The following is an 18,897-nucleotide window of genomic DNA, read 5'->3' on the forward strand; positions in this document are numbered from 1 at the left end:
CAGGAATGAAGAGAGAAGGTAAAGTTAGAAAAGAAATTCTGTTGTTAGATACACAGAGTCAGGACTAAAGAAATTAGGATTTAAGGGTGTCTAAAACTGACTCGAGTCTATTACACTTCCTTCTCTAGTTAAAAGTACTGAACTTGTAGCCAAAAGCTCTTGTTGCAGCTATGATACCCAAAAGCGCTGCCACATTCAGCATACTGCAGTTAGCAAATGTTTTCTATAAACAATTTAAGCTTATTAGAAGGTAAGAACTAGGGAAGTGAATTGCCCAGCAAAATGTAGTTAAGCGACTATGAACAAGTTTGTTCCTTTCAAGGTATGAGAATGCCTTCAATGCTTCTTAAATGATAGAAGAAAAATAATGGGTTAATTTACTGAATGTTCTTTAAATCAACATATTTGTATCTTTAGAAAATAATTACTGGAAGAGAGGAAAGTTTTAAAATACCAAAACTTTCATAAAGAAAGTGTGAATTCACTTAGTGTGTTAAAATTATAATAGCATATAACTGGGGAAGTAGAAATTTCAGGTTTCTGCCTTAAAATTCTTTTAGAAAAATTCCTCATGGGATAATAAGAAATCTACACTTAAATAACAAACGTTATTAGAAATAACTTTTTCATAATTTAACTTGATTTATGCAGAAGATATCCCATATAGTTATTTATGGAAGACAATTAAATTCCTCCTACTAATATTTAAACAAAATGCAAATCAATTGGAAGCTTTTAAAAAAGTCAAATTATTTTCAGCTCAACCTAGACTGTTACTATATTAGAAAGATCAAATGGCTGTCAAATAGTCTTTGAGTAATCATATTTGGGTAATCCACTCTTGAATTTTGCATAAAATTAGATTTTCCATGAGTTTGTTGTTTATATACATGAAGGTCAGAAAGTAAAATTTTAAAGTTGAAGTGACATTAGAATCTATATATTCTAATAATGAAATTACTTTACAATTGAATATATTGAAGCATCTCACATTCACAAATTATGACTCATGGGGGATACGTTTGAAATGTAGATGTGATTCCCCTTATTATGAAAATGATTTCCCATTTAGTCTTAAAACTTGGGGATATTTTGAGGATGCTTCAAAATTTTCAAATATTTTCATGGGCAGAGTAAGTTCAGCAATGTGTAACATCTATCAATCTTATGATGTAAACACTGACTGATTCAGCCCACTTTCCTTTCAGGTTGATTATCTTACTAGAGATAAAAGGGGAAAAAAAATCACAGCTGGAAACCTTCCCAGAAACTTCACGGAGATGACAAAGTAAAAGACCAATCTTCCACAGATACTTAATGAAGACATGGTTCAGGGGATTTCTGTTCTAGAGATCATTTTGCCCACCAAGAAAAGACAAAAGCAGTGGATTTCTGAAGCTAAAGCCTAAAATCAAAGCAGTATGAGAGAAAAAGTGAAACAGTTTAGTGCTCATTAAATCACTTACAGTGGTTTTCCTTTGGATTCACAAGTCAAAATTAATGGCTGTCCTTCTTGTGGAAAAGGAGTTGATGGTATAATCTTGACTGATGGTGTATCTAGAAAAAAAAATGAAAAGGAATATTAAGAAAGTTCACTAAATACACATAAATATATATTTAATAATTGTATATCATGGTTTATGTTCAGGCTTTTTCTTAGTATTTTGCACATTTACAAGGGATTTCTTAAATTTGGTGAAACCGAATACACAATTATAAGAAGCTACCACCCTATCTATGAAAAGCTAACAAAAATATATCTGAATATCTTATGAGCATCACTGTTGTATTATTTCTGAAATCTGAATAGAAAAGTGAAATTGCAAAAAGTGGTTCAGATGAATATCAAGCATTTCATACAATTGTTTCTTCAACTATTTATAGATGGCTATGAATACTATTATGGACTGAATGCATTTATGTACATTTGAATAACAACACTATTTCTGTCGCAGGAATACCAGGACTCACAATAAAGAACTCTTAAAGAACTCAGGATCAACTATGGTTTCATAAGCATTATGAAGAATCTTTTTGAAAATGCAATAATGCAGGACTTAGCACATGTTGCTTGCTTGTTAGCAAATGTTTAAATATTTAAAATATTGCTAAAAGTTAACTTCTTGTTATATATGCTGCAATATAATTGTTATAATTGTTATTATTTTTTATTTTGTTATTTAGTATTTTTTATTTTGCTATAATTTCCATTTAACAATAAAATCATCCTTGGTGAAAGAGATTTCAAAAATACTTGAAGATATTTATAACTTCCATGCCATATAATACAATTTAATCAACAAAAACACCTATTTCATAGAAGAAATGGAAAATAAACTTAAAAAAAAAAAGACAGTGTAAACATGCTCATTGCTTTATGAGACTTTGCTGGTCCTGGCATTGTGTAGCCACACAACATGGAATTCCAGTCCATGTGGAATCGCCTCCTGCTCTTACCTGTGCATACTCAATAATAAACAAAATAGGCTCTAAATGCTCCAGATCATCACAATCATTTCCACCCTTCCCCTAGCTGTGATAGAAGAACTAAACCATTCTGCAGTTATACCCACTCTCTGATTTTGGACCAATTAAACAAGCTTCTATCAACAATGTAATTTTCAGGTTACTTTTAGGTTACTTCAGGAAAATATTCAGATTTGTCATATATCAACAGTAAACCATGATCGTGTGGAACCTTATATCATACTTATAAATTATTTATAGGTTTTATTTCTAAAAAAATATTTTACTTATTTATTCATGAGAGACACAGAGAGAGAGAGAGAGGCAGAGATACGGCAGAGGGAGAAGCAGTCTCCATGCAGGGAGCTCGATCTGGGACTTGATCCCGGGTCTCTAGGATCACACCCTGGGCTGAAGGCAGGAGCTAAACTGCTGAGCCACCCAGGCTGCCCAATTTATAGGTTTTAAATACATTATTTTTCAATCCTTTGAGCAAGAAAACACATTCTTGATAACCAACAATAATATCCTGGTTGCAAATGGGCATTTACCATTAAATAATTTCAGTGTGAAATAACCCAAGGAGAAAAATGAAGAAATATGACACAATTCATCATACTTTTTTAATTAGTAGGAAAAAATAATTTAATAAAGGATTAAATTTTACTTCAGTAATTTTTCGATTATCACCATAACATTTATGGAATCAGTTATTGACTAGGATGATTGCATAATTTTTTCTTCAAAACATAACATTTCAAAAAGTGAAGATGAAATGTCAACAATTATGCAAAATAACAAGTGTGAGCCAGAATATTCTGGAAGATGAGGTCTATTGTCTTTTGAACTTTGACCATATATGTATATAGCCAAACGTAATTTCATCCTTATAAACAAAAAGCAAGTTTCAGTTCCAGAGGAAAAAAGTTGGAGAAAAAATATCAGAAACTGTGATTTCAGGAAAGAGAGTTGTGTCTGATTTGGGTGTCTGTGATGGTTAATTTTATGTGTCAACTTGACTATACCTTGGGGGTGACCAGACACTTGCCTAAACACCATTCTGCATATTTCAGTGGGAGTATTTTTGTAAGAGATCAATATTTTTTAAAGACTTTATTGATTGATTGATTTAGAGAGTGCAAGCAGGAGGAGAAGCAGAGGGAGAGAATCTTAAGCAGCCTCCACATCCAGCATTGAGCCTAATGTGAGGCCTAATCTCATGACCCTGAGATCATGACCTGAGCTGAAATCAAGAAATGGACATTTAACCCACTCCACTACCCAGGTGCCAGTGTAAGAGATCAGTGTTTAAATCAGTAGACTGAGTGAAACAGATTGTTATCCCTGATGTGGGTGAGCCTTGTCAGATGAGTTGAAGGCCTGGATAAGAAACAAAACAAAACAACAAAACAAAACAAAAAAACAAACTGATCCTTCCCCAAATAGGGGAGAGTTCTTCCTGTCTGGTGGCCTTCATGCTAGAAGATCAGTTTTTTGTTGTTGTTGTTGTTTCCTGTTTTGAACTCAAACTGGAACTAAATCATCAGCTCTTCTGGATTTCTAGCTTAGCAACTCAGCTTGCAGGTCTTGGGATTTATAGCCTCCATACCTGTGTGAGCCAATTCCTTATAATAAATCTCTCTTTCTATGTATACATTTTATTAGTTTTGTTTCTTGGGAGAACCCTGACAAATACAGAAACCTAACAAACAGACCCTGAGACATGTGTTTAATAGGTGTGATATTAGGAAGGATTGAAAAGTGAGTCAGGAAAAGAAGGAAGTAAATAAAGAATGTTCTATTGGGCAGATTACACAGTGAGCAACTAGGATTCAATTCTGCTATGGAACTCTGAAATACAATGTGGGGCATGCCTCAGAGCTATGTTATTTGATGAGCAAGGGACAGGAGTATGTAGGGAATATTTACCAATTTTCATTAGTGTTTGATTGAGGATTACTCTGGAGGGAGGGGAAATATTATTTCCCTGGCACGCTGAGTCTACTCAGTGCACAGAAATGGTGTATTCCAAAGGGATATGGGCAAGTCAGCCCTAGTATCTGCTTCAGTAAAGTGAAATATGTACAATGGCAGGTAGCTGTTAGAACAGAGGGAAACAGAATATGGCCCAATTTCTCTTAGCTCTGCTGGGTTCTGTTTAAGCAATTTATTACAGGTGAGAATTCATATAATAAATTGTCTCCTGAAGCATGATTCAGGATTCCTTTTATATCCAAAATACAGAATTTTAATTATAAGAAAATGCTAAAGCAGATAATACGTTATACATGTATTTCTATGGAACTTTTGGGGAGATCGCCAAATAACCTCTAGAGTAACCAAAATCAAGGGATATAATACAATGCTCTTATTTTACTTGGGAATTACTCAAAATGTTGATCAGTTTCTATGCCTATGAAGTATGTTTGCTAGGTTTAACAACCCCTCTCTGTGTTTTCCCTACTATCCACATGTTTCTGAGTCAACTTATATCTCTGGCTACTCTTTCTCAGGTTCTGTTGAGTTGTCCTTTTGCATTTAGTCTGTAAATACTGAAATCACCAAGAGTGGAATTCATGATCTGTTCTCACCTTAATTCTGGCTGGGTCCTTTAAGCCACACCCATCTCTTCAGTTTCTACTTACTAACTAATCATTCTCAGGTTTATATCCTAGGGGCAGCTCTGTACCACAAGCTACACTTACATATATGCAGCACCCATCTGACATGTCCCCTCGCATGTCTAAAAGACAAGGTGCCTTCACTATGTCCAAAGTGAACTCAAGCCCTCCAATCCTTCCCTCCATGTTCTTCATCCAGCCATCTCTAGTCCTATAGATACTACCAGCCTCCATCCACCTTCATACACCAGACATCTCCTGTTTCCTTGTACTTCTCTCATCAATCAGTTAATCAAGTCTGGTTGATCTCCATCCTGAATAGTTTTCAAATCTACTCATTTCTTACTTATAGCTCCACAATTACTTCTTTTATCTCATTTACTGCAATAGTGAGTGCCCTCTCTCTCATGTCAGTTTTTGCTCCCCTAAAATTTGACTCTTAGAACTAAACAAAGTTGTCTTCTCAAAGCATAAATCTGATAGGGGCTCCTGGGTGGCTCAGTCAGTTGAGCATCTAACTCTTGATTTCACCTCAAGTCACTATTCCACAGTCGTAAGATGGAGCCCAGGTTGAGTTCATACTGCATGTGAAGCCTGCTTGGAATTCCTTCCCCCTCTCTCTGCCCTTCCCATGCTCATGCTGTCTCTTTCTACAATAAATAAATAAAATCTTAAAACACACACACATACACAAACACATAAAACTGAGAAATCAATGTTCTGGTTAAAACTCTGAATGGTTAATTTTTGCTTTTAAGACTAAAAGCAAAACCATTGTGTTGCCTATAGGTCTCATGTGATCTTTACACTTCTTTACTCTCTTGCATTTTTCTTTTTGAAAGATTTTAGTTATTTATTTGAAAGATAGAGCAAGCATGAGCAGGGGGAGGGGAAAAAGCAGACTCCCCACTGAGCAGGGAGCCCAAGGTATATCTCCATCCCAGAACCCCAGGATCATGGCCTGAGCCAAAGGCAGACACTTAACCAACTGAGCCGCCCAGTGGCTTCTGTTTGCCATCCTTTTGTGTGAGGTGGAGAGAGTCATAGCTGAGGGTGTAGAAGGCCTAGACATGGCCCAGCCCAGTGTTTGTGGTTCTGGCTGCACTTTAGAAACACTTGTGTGTGTTTCACGACTAACAATGCTCAGGCTTGTCCCCAGAGCCTCTGGGTCAGCTGGGGAGGGGGGTGTGGTGGGATGCCCCCTCCTTGACCACAAAGCCAAGGCAAAGACCCCTCTTCTACAGAAAATGGTATTGTGCAACAGATCATAAAGCATCCAGGCAAAAATGGAGGGGAAGAGTGAGAGAGAGAGACACATGGCAAGCACCAATTAATATGAATATCATGTTGGGGATCCCTGGGTGGCTCAGCGGTTTCGCGCCTGTCTTTGGCCCAGGGCGTGATCCTGGAGTCCCGGGATCGAGTCCTGCGTCGGGCTCCCTGCATGGAGCCTGCTTCTCCCTCTGCCTGCATCTCTGCCTCTCTCTCTCTATGTCTATCATAAATAAATAAATAAAAATAAATCTTAAAAAAATATGAATATCATGTTAATTTCCTGGATTTTGTGATATCCAGGATATTTGAGGCTTTTTGAAATTTGTAGCTTGTGATTTTATTTTCTCACTCCACATATTCACTTTCGTACCTAATTATGTGTTCTTTTTCTTACAGAAAGACTCCCAGCATTGTTTAAGGATTATTCCCCACAAGACTTGGATCTATCCCTTGGCTATAGGCTTACTTAGGTTCAGATAAACTTTTGGTAAGAATATTTCATAGTTCCACATCACATGATTGCTTCTATAATGCCGGGTGTCTCACATTTAGTGACCAAGCATTTAAGGTGGTGATGGCCATACCTGTCCTGTGTAAAGGTCCACTTTTCCCCATTGCAATTAGCAAGCAAGCAGAGAAGTAGTAGGTTCCTCCGCACCTATTCTGTCTCCTAACTTTTCATGGAATGGCTTTAACATCCACGGACAAATCTTTCCTGAATCAGTTCTTCCACCAAGAGTTGCAAATGCTAATTTTATAATTGTTTCATTAATTTTGCCTTTATTGACTGGAATTCTTCTATGAAGAAAGCCTTCCTTCATCAATTTCACAGGTGATTTCAATGTCGACTGATCAGTTTAGAAGTATTGACTCAGTCCAAAAGACCCATTTACAGGTGACAAATACTGAGATTCAGGGAGGTAAAAAGAATCTTCAATTCCCAGGATTTCTTTAAAATATTTATTTTAGTAATTAAAACTACCATGTAAATGTATTTTTCTGTACTATCTTTTTTACATATCAAAACAAATGGAAGATTTCTTAAGAAGTGTCACAATACACAATATATAAATGATTTTATAAAATAATCTTAAATGTGTGCATTTATTAGCCTATTAATCTTCTTACTAATCAAAGTATAAATTGGAATGAGAAAGTAAATACTGCATAATCCACACATTTTATTGCATGCCTTTGCCAAGTTATCTATTCAGAATTATTAAAACAGGTTTTTTGTTCTTGTTTATATTTCTTAAGTTATTCGTAGATTTTTCATTGTAGTTCCTCATTTCAAAAGGATTGGAAGGGATCCCTGGGTGGCCCAGCGGTTTAGCGCCTGCCTTTGGCCCAGGGCACGATCCTGGAGACCCGGGATCGAATCCCATGTCAGGCTCCCTGCATGGAGCCTGCTTCTCCCTCTGCCTGTGTCTCTGCCTCTCTCTCTCTCTCTATCTCTGTGTGCGACTATCATAAATAAAAAAATTAAAAAAAAAAGGATTGGGAGTATTTTTTTTTTAACCAAAGTTTACTTAAGTAGTAATTCCAGGTTTGCTTTGGAAATAATCTATTTTCCAGTCTAAGTGAAAATGCAAGTGAATAGTCTTGCATTTCATTCTGTTCCAATTCTTCACAAAACAGAATGACATTCTTTCTTCAGTAATTTGTGGATCTGTATATTATTTTCAAATCACTAACATAATGCATTGTATTGTACCAATTAATGACAGTAAAAAAAGGGGGTTAGTAAAGATGCATTATTATTATTATGAATTTATGCTAGCTTTGTCTTATGTTACTCATTTTTTAAAAAGTAACAATTTCCAGTCTGTTTTAAAATTTTTCAAGTACATCAACTCTTACAACACCATATTTATTGAACATAATTGTTCGCATAGAATCATATATATTATATAAAATATACAATGTTTATAACATAATAATATAAAAACACACAAATGCCAAAGAACAGTAAACATTTGGTCTAAATTATTTCATTATACAGGATATATACTGTTATTATAAAACACTGCACTTAATAAAATACATGTATTTTTACATGGCTGCTTCATTCACTACATTTTGAGCATTCACAATCCAAGATCTTAACCTATTTAATAGTATATTGTCAGATCCTACCAAAATGACTTAAATGTAAGAGTTCTTTAAATGTTGAATGAATAACTGAATGAGTTGCTTCCTATTTCTCTCAAAATGCAAGCAAATGAGAAAGTTTTGCATAAGAATATAGAAAATAGGGATATATTCATTTTTCCACAGTTTTTCAGTGCTTACTAGCACTGAAAATATGTAGCTACTTTATTTTTTTGTAGCTACTTTAAAAACACAATGTTTCCTTTCTAAGGCTTTTGTAGGAAAAATATCACTCTATAAAATCTATTTTTAGAATTATTAAAATGTGAAAGGAAAACACACTTTAGTTTTAAGTGTTACCTCTTTTACTTATCTGACAAATTCTGGGTTTCATTTAGAAGCAAGCAAAATTACTATCAAGAGACAGATTGATGCACAAATTATTCTTTTTTTATTCAAAATTTTAAAAGCTTTATGAACTTGGCAGTAAGGACACCTCCAGTTTTATTTGAACAAATCAGGATTTGAATCAAAGTAAAGATATTGATCCAGTGAAATGGATTTTCTATATCCTTAATAAAGATTTTAGAAAGGAGAAAAGATCAGTGATGCAGCTACTATTAAACCACCTAATGGGCAATCTTGAACACATACACTCTTAAAGTATTTAGCGTCAGGGGTTCAACATGTATACATCACTAAGGACTCTGTATGTGAATAAAAAGAAGTGTTAAATCAAATATTTTACCAATAAAAAAGAAAAAAAAACCATCTTACCTCTTCCATATCAAAGAAATACGAAAGAAACTTAAGATTATATAATACAACAGCTTGTTACAGATGGTGAAAAAATTGCTCAATAAGAGAAGCAATCATAAACTAACATAAACTATTAGCTTACTGTACCATGCAATATTGTATAATATATTGAGAGAGGAAAGGTGGTTTATAACTTAAAACAACAGTCAGTTGCATTGGCATGGACAGTCAGCCCATGGCATTATATGGATCTTTGGTTAAAAGCAAAATATTATTTTGGGCATTTTATGTGTTCATAAAAGTTATTTCTTATGAATACTCCAAAATAATTCATTTAACATTTATTATTTTTTAAGATTTTATTTATTTATTCATGAGAGACATAGAGAGAGAGAAAGGCAGAGACACAGGCAGAGGGAGAAGAAAGCTTCCTGTGGGGAGCCTGGTGTGGGACTCCATCCCAGGACCCCAGGATCGCACCCTGAGCTGAAGGCATATGCTCAACCACTGAGCCACCCGGGCATCCCTCATTTAACATTTACATAGTTCCTAAAACATATGAAGCATAGTAGTATCACCCATTTTTGTCCATTATCCATTATTTTATCCATTATATTATCCATTATAATATTGTACATTATAAGATTCACACTGTAACACCTAAAGTTGGTGTTAGTTAGCATCTTCATAAAGATGCTACGGAGTGTTTAGCATATTCTTAGAAAAGCAAACTCATCAGAGCAGAGATTATGTCTACCTTGTTCACTGGTCTATCCTTGGTTCTAGAATAAATCCTGACCCTCAATTAAATATTTGGTGAAAAAATGAATAATAGATTTTAATAATATTTTCCAACCACTAATGTGTTTTAAAATCAAATTTATTTGTCACAGCTATCTTCTAATAATAATTAGAAGATAGAGTTACCATATATTTGGTAAATAATATCCATTATTGTAAATATTCTGCATGTATTGGCTCATCGAACTCCCTTATACAGCATACGAGATAGGTTCTGCTGTTGACCTATTGTATAGAACATGAAAGTGAGACTCAGAGGAATCACTGACCCTAGTCACACAATCATACATCACTTATGCAGTTTGAAGCTCAATCTCCCATCTTAACATCTTATACGTCAACAAGCTTGTGTTTCCTGTTCCCTTTGAGATGACACTAGGAATTGGTGCTTTTTGTAGTTATTTCCGTGTCTTCTTTATTTCTTTTAAAGATTTTATTTATTTATTCTTGAGAGAGAGATAGAGAGAGAGAAAAGCAGAGACACAGGCAGAGGGAAGAGCAGGCTCCATGCAGGGAGCCTGACATGGGACTCGATTCCGGGTCTCCAGGATCATGCCCTGGGCCAAGGCAGGTCCTAAACAGCTGAGCTGCTGGGCTGGCCCTGTCCTCTATTCTTTAAAATCAACTCTTTATTCATCTGGTTGAATTGGAAACTGGCAAAAGATTTGCTTTGATTCTATATGATCTGCAAGTTATAAAACCTATCTGGCAATGTTACTGAATTCTATGTACAAATCATCTCTTTTATTTCTAAAAAAAAAAAAAAAAAAAAAACCTCTTACATCTCCCTCTCACAATCGCTTCAACAGATGAAAATATTCTTTTGGGTGAAGGTGGTAAAAGCCACTCTGGAAAACTGTGTGGAGGTTCCTCAAAGAGTTAAAAATAGACCTGCCCTATGACCCAGCAATTGCACTGTTGGGGATTTACCCCAAAGATTCAGATGCAATGAAACGCCGGGACACCTGCACCCCGATGTTTATAGCAGCAATGTCCACAATAGCCAAACTGTGGAAGGAGCCTCGGTGTCCATCGAAAGATGATGGATAAAGAAGCTGTGGTCTATGTATACAATGGAATATTCCTCAGCCATTATAAGTGACAAATACCCACCATTTGCTTCAACGTGGATGGAACTGGAAGGTATTATGCTGAGTGAAGTAAGTCAATCGGAGAAGGACAAACATTGTATGTTCTCATTCATTTGGGGAATATAAATAATAGTGAAAGGGAATATAAGGGAAGGGAGAAGAAATGTGTGAGAAATATCAGAAAGGGAGACAGAACGTAAAGACTGCTAACTCTGGGAAACGAACTAGGGGTGGTAGAAGGGGAGGAGGGTGGGGGGTGGGAGTGAATGGGTGACGGGCACTGGGGGTTATTCTGTATGTTAGTAAATTGAACACCAATAAAAAATAAATTAAAAAAAGAAAAAAAAAAGTGCAGATTTCCAGTTACTAGATTTTTAAATTCTAAAGATGTAATGTATAGCACGATGCCTATAGTTAACAATACCATATGTGTATTTGAAAATTGCTAGGAGAACAGATCTTAAAAGTTCTCATCACAAGATCTGGGAGACAAAGATAAATTCAGTTAGGTTATAGCTTCAACACTGGAATGGATTATTTAGGAAAAGGCATCAGAAAGGCCACTTGTTAAATATCATGACTACATAGGAAATTTTGACACTTCTGAAAGCTCAAAAAGCTCTAAATCATTGAAAGGACAAAATGAAAAATCAGTACTCATTGTGTTTCTAAATATTTTTAAGTTGTTTGTGTTGTTAATCCTATTTTAAAGAAAATTTATGGGTATCCCTGGGTGGCTTGGCAGTTGAGCGCCTGCCTTTGGCCCAGGGAGTAATCCTGGAGTCCCGAATTTGAGTCCCACATCAGGCTTCTGCATGGAGCCTGCTTCTCCCCCTGGCTGTGTCTCTGCCTCTCTCTCTCTGTCTGTCTCTCTCATGAATAAATAAATAATTTTTTTTAAAGAAAATTTATTAAAGTCACCATTTATAGAATTCATTACAGGGATAAACAATGAAATGAACATGTTAATGTGAAGTTGTTTATGTTTTATAAATATGTGATGGCCTAAACACTGAGTATTTATTTAACAAACATACATTAATAGACAACATATAGGTTAAGTCAAACATGATGACTTATATAAAACTATACAACTTAGTGTGGAAATTAATATCTTATTTCATGTTCATTAACCATTTAGTAACCTATCAAGTATGGTTTGTTTTATACATTATCTAATCTTTAAAATATCATCTTTTGGGGTGTCTAGGTCATCTGTTGGTGTTGGCTCAGGTCATGATCTCAGGTGGGGGATCAAGCCCCACGTGGGACTCCATGTTCAGCAGGGAGTCTACTTGATATTCTTGCTCTTCTGCCCCTCCCTTCATCATGCTCTCTCTCTCTCTTTCTCTCTAAATTAAATGAATAAATCCTTTAAAAAATAAAATGTCCCCTTTTATGTCTTTCTGGTAAATTTGATAAAGGTCAAAATCATCATCATCATTCATTCATCATCATCATCATCATCAATTTTAAAAAAACAATTTAAAACAATTTTAAAAAACTACAATAATGGTCCTTACACTTAGTGTATATTTTGAAATATGTTTAAATTGAGAAAAATTTAAAAATTAAAAAATAGCTACATATTAATGGTAAACTGTATCCATGAAATTTGTCCTTTAGAATAAAAAGATTTTATTTGCATCTTTTATTAATGGAAAGAAATAATATTTGAAAGATATTTTTGTATATACATTGCTTGATTTAATTATTACAAACAAATTAAGTAATTACATTTTCCAGATCAGGAAATTAGGTTTAGCCTGAAAGTCACTTAGGGAAGCTTGAATTCCAACCTAGCCTTAACTGACTTCAGAATATGAACTTTAAAAAATCCAATATTGATTTTTAAGGTCACACTACATTTGAAATATATTTTCTTTAAAAGTTTCTACCTCACCCCAGTGGTTGTTAATATGTATTCGGACACCAAACACTATGGTCTTATAAAAGCATGGTTCATCCCTATATGGCACAGCCTACATACTGCCTCAAAGAATGGATAGACTCTGATCATCACTTGCTCATAAGCTCCAGTGTGATCATTCTACATTTTAACCAAAACCTAAATCACAAATTCTGAAATTGTAGGCACCACAAAGAAAACTAAAAGGTCTTTTGAAGGACAAAATAAAACTTGCTGCAATTCTGTATAATCACTAAAATCACTAGATTTGTTTTTTAAAATATAAATTTCCCTCCTAAAAGGGTATGCAAGCTACCCTTAGTATATTGTTAGAGTGCAACAGCCTCAATTTTAGTTGTTGAATTTCTTCTTGAAACAGTTCTATTTTTAGAGAAAATATTTCATGATTTGTGTCCTTTCTTAGAGATCCTCCAAAAAAAACAAAGAAAGAATTCACTTTTCAAAATAGATTTTAAGTTATTCTATCTTGCAATTATGATATGAAAACACTGGACTTTTTTGTAAGTCTAAGATACATTATGACATTATAATAGTGTTATATTTTCTGCAATGTGAAAAATCTTGCTACTTCAGCATTCTATTAATTCCTTCACCATGAACTTGACCTTAATTCACCAATTGTCCCCAACTATGCTGAAAGGAATGACATAATAAAAAAAAAATGGAAGTATGATGAAATCATCTAGAGGAGTGGTGTCCAATATAGTAACAATTAGTCACATGTGGCTAATTAAATTTCAATGTAAATTTATTATAATTAAATAAAGTTTAAAGCAAACTTCTTTAGTCACAAGATCTATATTTCAAGTACTTACTAGCTGCATGTAGCTAGACATTGGCTACGTACTATCTTGGCATAGATAAAAATATTACCCTCATCAGAGAAAATTCTATTAGACATCACTGGTGTAGAAAGATCATGTAAGAGTGATAAAAATCATCACTGATGCCTCATCCCTATTTACTTATAGGGTTTTTTAGGTTTCGTGTTTTCTTTCATGGTAGCACAAAAGAGACATGAAATATATATTTAAAAAAATCATTCTAGTTTTGTTTGCCTATTTGTTGGCTGCTTAGCTTTCATGATCAGTTGAGAATTCTGAATCATTCATTTTCTGTCCAGAATTGAACGAGAAGATTGAAGAGGAAGATATATCAAAATTATTAGACAGATCAGATGATAAATTCAGAAAGAAAACAAAACTCAAGGACCTAATGATGGTGAAGTAAAGTTGTCACTTATGAAATCCTAAATGAATTTTATTAAACTCAAAAATCAATAAGTAAACAATTTGTTTCTAAGGAAACAAAGGGAAGGACTTCATCACACAATATTTTGCAAAATATCTTTAAAGAGCAAAGATATTTTTACTCTTTGATTAAATTATGAGCTGTTAAAGATTTTACTGAGTATTTCATTTTGACAATGCAAGTGCAAGAAAAACCAGAAACAATAACTAAATAGGACACATTAGGGATATATTTGAAATCTGACTCAGGATTTAAAATACATTGTGTTCCAGGACCATACATGACAGTTATTGCCTATTTGGGGTATATATATCATCAAATCCAGAAAATATGACATAGAAATACAAATTTTCTATATTTAAATTTATTTATTTATTTATCTATGTATTTATTTATTTAGTATTTATTTCTTTTATTGGAGTTCAGTTTGCCAACACATAGCATAACACCCAGTGCTCATCCCATCAAGTGCCCCCCTCAGTGTCCGTCACCCAGTCACCCCCACCCCCGCCCACCTCCCTTTCCACCACCCCTTGTTCGTTTCCCAGAGAGTTAGGAGTCTCTCATGTTCTCTCACCCTCTCTAATACTTCCCACTCATTTTCTCTCCCTTCTCTTTTATTCCCTTTCACTATTATTTATATTCCCCAAATGAATGAGACCATATAATGTTTGTCCTTCTCCAATTGACTTATTTTATTCAGCATAATACCCTCCAGTTCCATCCATGTCGAAGCAAATGGTGGGTATTTGTTGCTAATGGCTGAGTAATATTCCATTGTATATATAAACCACATCTTCATTATCCATTCATCTTTTGATGGAAACTGAGGCTCCTTCCACAGTTTGGCTATTGTGGACATTGTTGCTATAAACATTGGGGTGCAGGTGTCCCGGAGTTTCACTGCATCTGTATCTTTGGGGTAAATCCCCAGCAGGGCAATTGCTGGGTCAGGGCAGATCTATTTTTAACTCTTTGAGGAACCTCCACAGAGTTTTCCAGAGTGGCTGCGCCAGTTCACATTCCCACCAACAGTGCAAGAGGGTTCCCTTTTCTCCACATCCTCTCCAACATTTGTGGTTTCCTGCCTTGTTAATTTGCCCCATTCTCACTGGTGTGAGGTGGGATCTCATTGTGGTTTTGATTTGTATTTCCCTGATGGCAAGTGATGCGGAGCATTTTCTCATGTGCGTGTTGGCCATGTCTATGTCTTCCTCGGTGAGATTTCTCTTCATGTCTTTTGCCCATTTCATGATTGGATCATTTGTTTCTTTGCTGTTGAGTTTAATAAGTTCTTTATAGATCTTGGAAACTAGCCCTTTATCTGATAGGTTGTTTGCAAATTTCTTCTCCCATTCTGTAGGTTGTATTTTAGTTTTGTTGACTGTTTCTTTTGCTGTGCAAAAGCTTTTTATCTTGATGAAGTCCCAATAATTCATTTTTGCTTTTGTATCTCTTACCTTCGTGGATGTGTATCTTGCAAGAAGTTAATGTAGCCAAGTTCAAAAAGGGTGTTACCTGTGTTCTCCTCTAGGATTTTGATGGATTCGTGTCTCACATTTAGATCTTTCATCCATTTTGAGTTTATCTTTGTGTATGTTGTAAGAGAGTGGTCTAGTTTCATTCTTCTGCATGTGGATGTCCAATTTTCCCAGCACCATTCATTGAAGAGACTGTCTTTTTTCCAGTGGATAGTCTTTCCTGCTTTGTTGAATATTAGTTGACCATAAAGTTGAGGGCCTACTTCTGGATTCTTTATTCTGTTCCATTGATCTATGTGTCTGTTTTTGTGCCAGTACCACACTGTCTTGATGACCACAGCTTTGTAGTACAACCTGAAATCTGGCATTGTGATGCCCCCAGCTATGGTTTTCTTTTTTAATATTCCCCTGGCTATTCGGGATGTTTTCTGATTCCAGACAAACCTTAAGATGATTTGTTCCAACTCTCTGAAGAAAGTCCATGGTATTTTGATAGGGATTGCATTAAATGTGTAAATTGCCCTGGGTAGCATTGACATTTTCACAATATTAATTCTTCCAATCCATGAGCATGGAATATTTTTCCATCTCTTTGTGTCTTCTGCAATTTCTTTCAGGATGTTCTGTAGTTTTTAGGGTAGAGATCCTTTACCTCTTTGGTTAGGTTTATTCCTAGGTATCTTATGCTTTTGGGTGCAATTGTAAATGGGATTGCCTCCTTAATTTCTCTTTCTTCAGTCTCTTTGTTAGTGTATAGAAACGCCACTGACTTCTGGGCATTGATTTTGTATCCTGCCACACTACCAAATTGCTGTATGAGTTCTAGCAATCTTGGGGTGGAGGCTTTTGGGTTTTCTATGTAGAGTATCATGTCATCTGCCAAGACAGAGAGTTTGACTTCTTCTTTGCCAATTTGAATGCCTTTGATTTCTTTTTGTTGTCTGATCGCTGAGGCAGGACTTCCAGTACTATGTTGAATAGCAGTGGTGAGAGTGGACATCCCTGTCTTGTTCCTGATCTTAGGGGAAAGGCTCCCATTGCTTCCCCATTGAGAATGATATTTGCTGTGGGCTTTTCATAGATGGCTTTTAAGATGTTGATGAATGTTCCCTCTATCCCTAACTCTGAAGAGTTCTGATCAGGAATGGATGCTGTATTTTGTCAAATGCTTTCTCTGCATCTATTGAGAGGATCATATGGTTCTTGTTTCTTCTCTTGTTGATATGATTTTTCTCATTGATTCCTTTATGAGTGTTGAACCAGCCTTGTGTCCCGGGGATAAATCCCACTTGGTCATAGTGAATAATCTTCTTAATGTATTGTTGGATCCTATTGGCTAGTATCTTGTTGAGAATTTTTGCATCCATGTTCATCAGGGATATTGGTCTGTAATTCTCCTTTTTGGTGGGGTCTTTGTCTGGTTTTGGAATTAAGGTGATGTTGGCCTCATAGAATGAGTTTGGAAGAATTCCATCTCTTTCTGTCTTTTTGAACAACTTTAGTAGAATAGGTATGGTTTCTTCTTTAAACGTTTGATAGAATTCCCATGGGAAGCCATCTGGCCCTGGACTTTTGTGTCTTGGGAGGTTTCTGATTACTGCTTCAAATTCCTCCCTGGTATTGGCCTGTTCAGGTTTTCTATTTCTTCTGTTCCAGTTTTGGTAGTTTGTTGCTTTCCAGGAATGTGTCCATTTCTTCTAGATTGCCTAATTTATTGGCATAAAGCTGCTCATAATTAGTTTTTAAGATCATTTGTATTTCCTTGGTATGGTAGTGATCTCTCCTTCCTCATTCATGATTTTATTATCTTGAGTCTTTTCTCTCTTCTTTTTAATAAGGGTGGCTAACGGTTTATCTATCTTATTAATTCTTTCAAAGAACCAACTCCTGGTTTTGTTGATCTGTTCCACAGTTCTTCTGGTCTCTATTTCATTGAGTTCTGCTCGAATCTTTATTAACTCTCTTCTTATGCTGGGTGTAGGATATTTGTTGTTTTTTCTCCAGCCCCTTTAGGTGCAAGGTTAGCTTTTGTATTTGAGTTCTTTCCAATTTTTGGATGGATACTTGTATTGTGATGTATTTCCCCTTCAGGACTGCTTTTGCTATATCCCAAATGTTTTGAATGGCTGTATCTTCATTTTCATTAGTTTCCATGATCTTTTAAATTCTTCTCTAATTTCCTGTTTGACCCTTTCATCTTTTATCAGGATGGTCCTTAACCTCCACGTGTTTGAAATCCTTCCAAACTTCTTGTTGTGATTTAGTTCTAATTTCAAAGCATTATTGTCTAAAAATATGCAGGGGATAATCCCAATCCTTTGGAATCGGTTAAGACCAGATTTGTGACCCAGTATGTGGTCTATTCTGGAGAAAGTTCCATGTGCCCTTGAGAAGAATGTGTATTCAGTTGAGTTTGGATGTAAAGTTCTATAGATATCTGTGTCCAGTGTATCAATTAAAGCTCTTGTTTCTTTGGAGATGTTGTGCTTAGAAAATCTGTCAATTGTAGAAGGTGCTGCATTCAAGTCACCAAATATATTATTATCTAGGTATATCTTAACTTTGGTTATTAATTGATTTATATACTTGGCAGCTCCCACATTGGGGGTATAAATATTGACGATTGTTAGGTCCTCTTGTTGGAAAGATCCTTTAAGTGTAATATACTGTCCCTCTTCATCTCTTACTACAGTCTTTGAGATGAACTTTAGTTTATCTGGGGGGAGGGGCAAGACGGCGAAAGAGTACGGTCCCCAGGTCACCTGTCCCCACCAAATTACCGAGATAACCTTCAATTCATCCTGAAAATCTACGAATTCGGCCTGAGATTTAAAGAGAGACCAGCTGGAATGCTGCAGTGAGAAGAGTTCGCGCATCTATCAAGGTAGGAAGACGGGGAAAAAGAAATAAAGGCACAAAAGGCCTCCAAGGGGGAGGGGCCTGCGAGGAGCCGGGCTGAGGCCGGGGCGAGTGTCCCCAGAACAGGAGAGCCCCGACCCGGAGGAGCAGGAGCTGCACCGACCTTCCCGGGGGAAAGGGGCTCGCAGGGAGGTGGAGCAGGACCCAGGAGGGCGGGGATGCCCTCGGGCTCCCGGGGACACTAACAGACACTTGCGCCCCGGGAGAGTGCG

General features: G+C 35.8%; 1 protein-coding gene across 4 annotated transcripts in view; it reads right to left on the bottom strand.

Annotated features, from left to right (window-relative positions):
• The window catches only part of CADM2 (cell adhesion molecule 2), a 1,069,595-nt gene that overhangs the window by 115,577 nt on the left and 935,121 nt on the right, over nucleotides 1–18,897 (bottom strand). For all 4 annotated transcript variants that reach the window (XM_025450022.3, XM_025450023.3, XM_025450020.3 and 1 more), the window contains one exon: nucleotides 1,467–1,557. In XM_025450022.3, the coding sequence (XP_025305807.1) occupies nucleotides 1,467–1,557 (91 nt within the window). The remainder of the gene's footprint in view (nucleotides 1–1,466; nucleotides 1,558–18,897) is intronic.

This window comes from Canis lupus, chromosome 31 (assembly GCF_003254725.2).
Source record: "Canis lupus dingo isolate Sandy chromosome 31, ASM325472v2, whole genome shotgun sequence".
Lineage (NCBI taxonomy): Eukaryota > Metazoa > Chordata > Mammalia > Carnivora > Canidae > Canis > Canis lupus.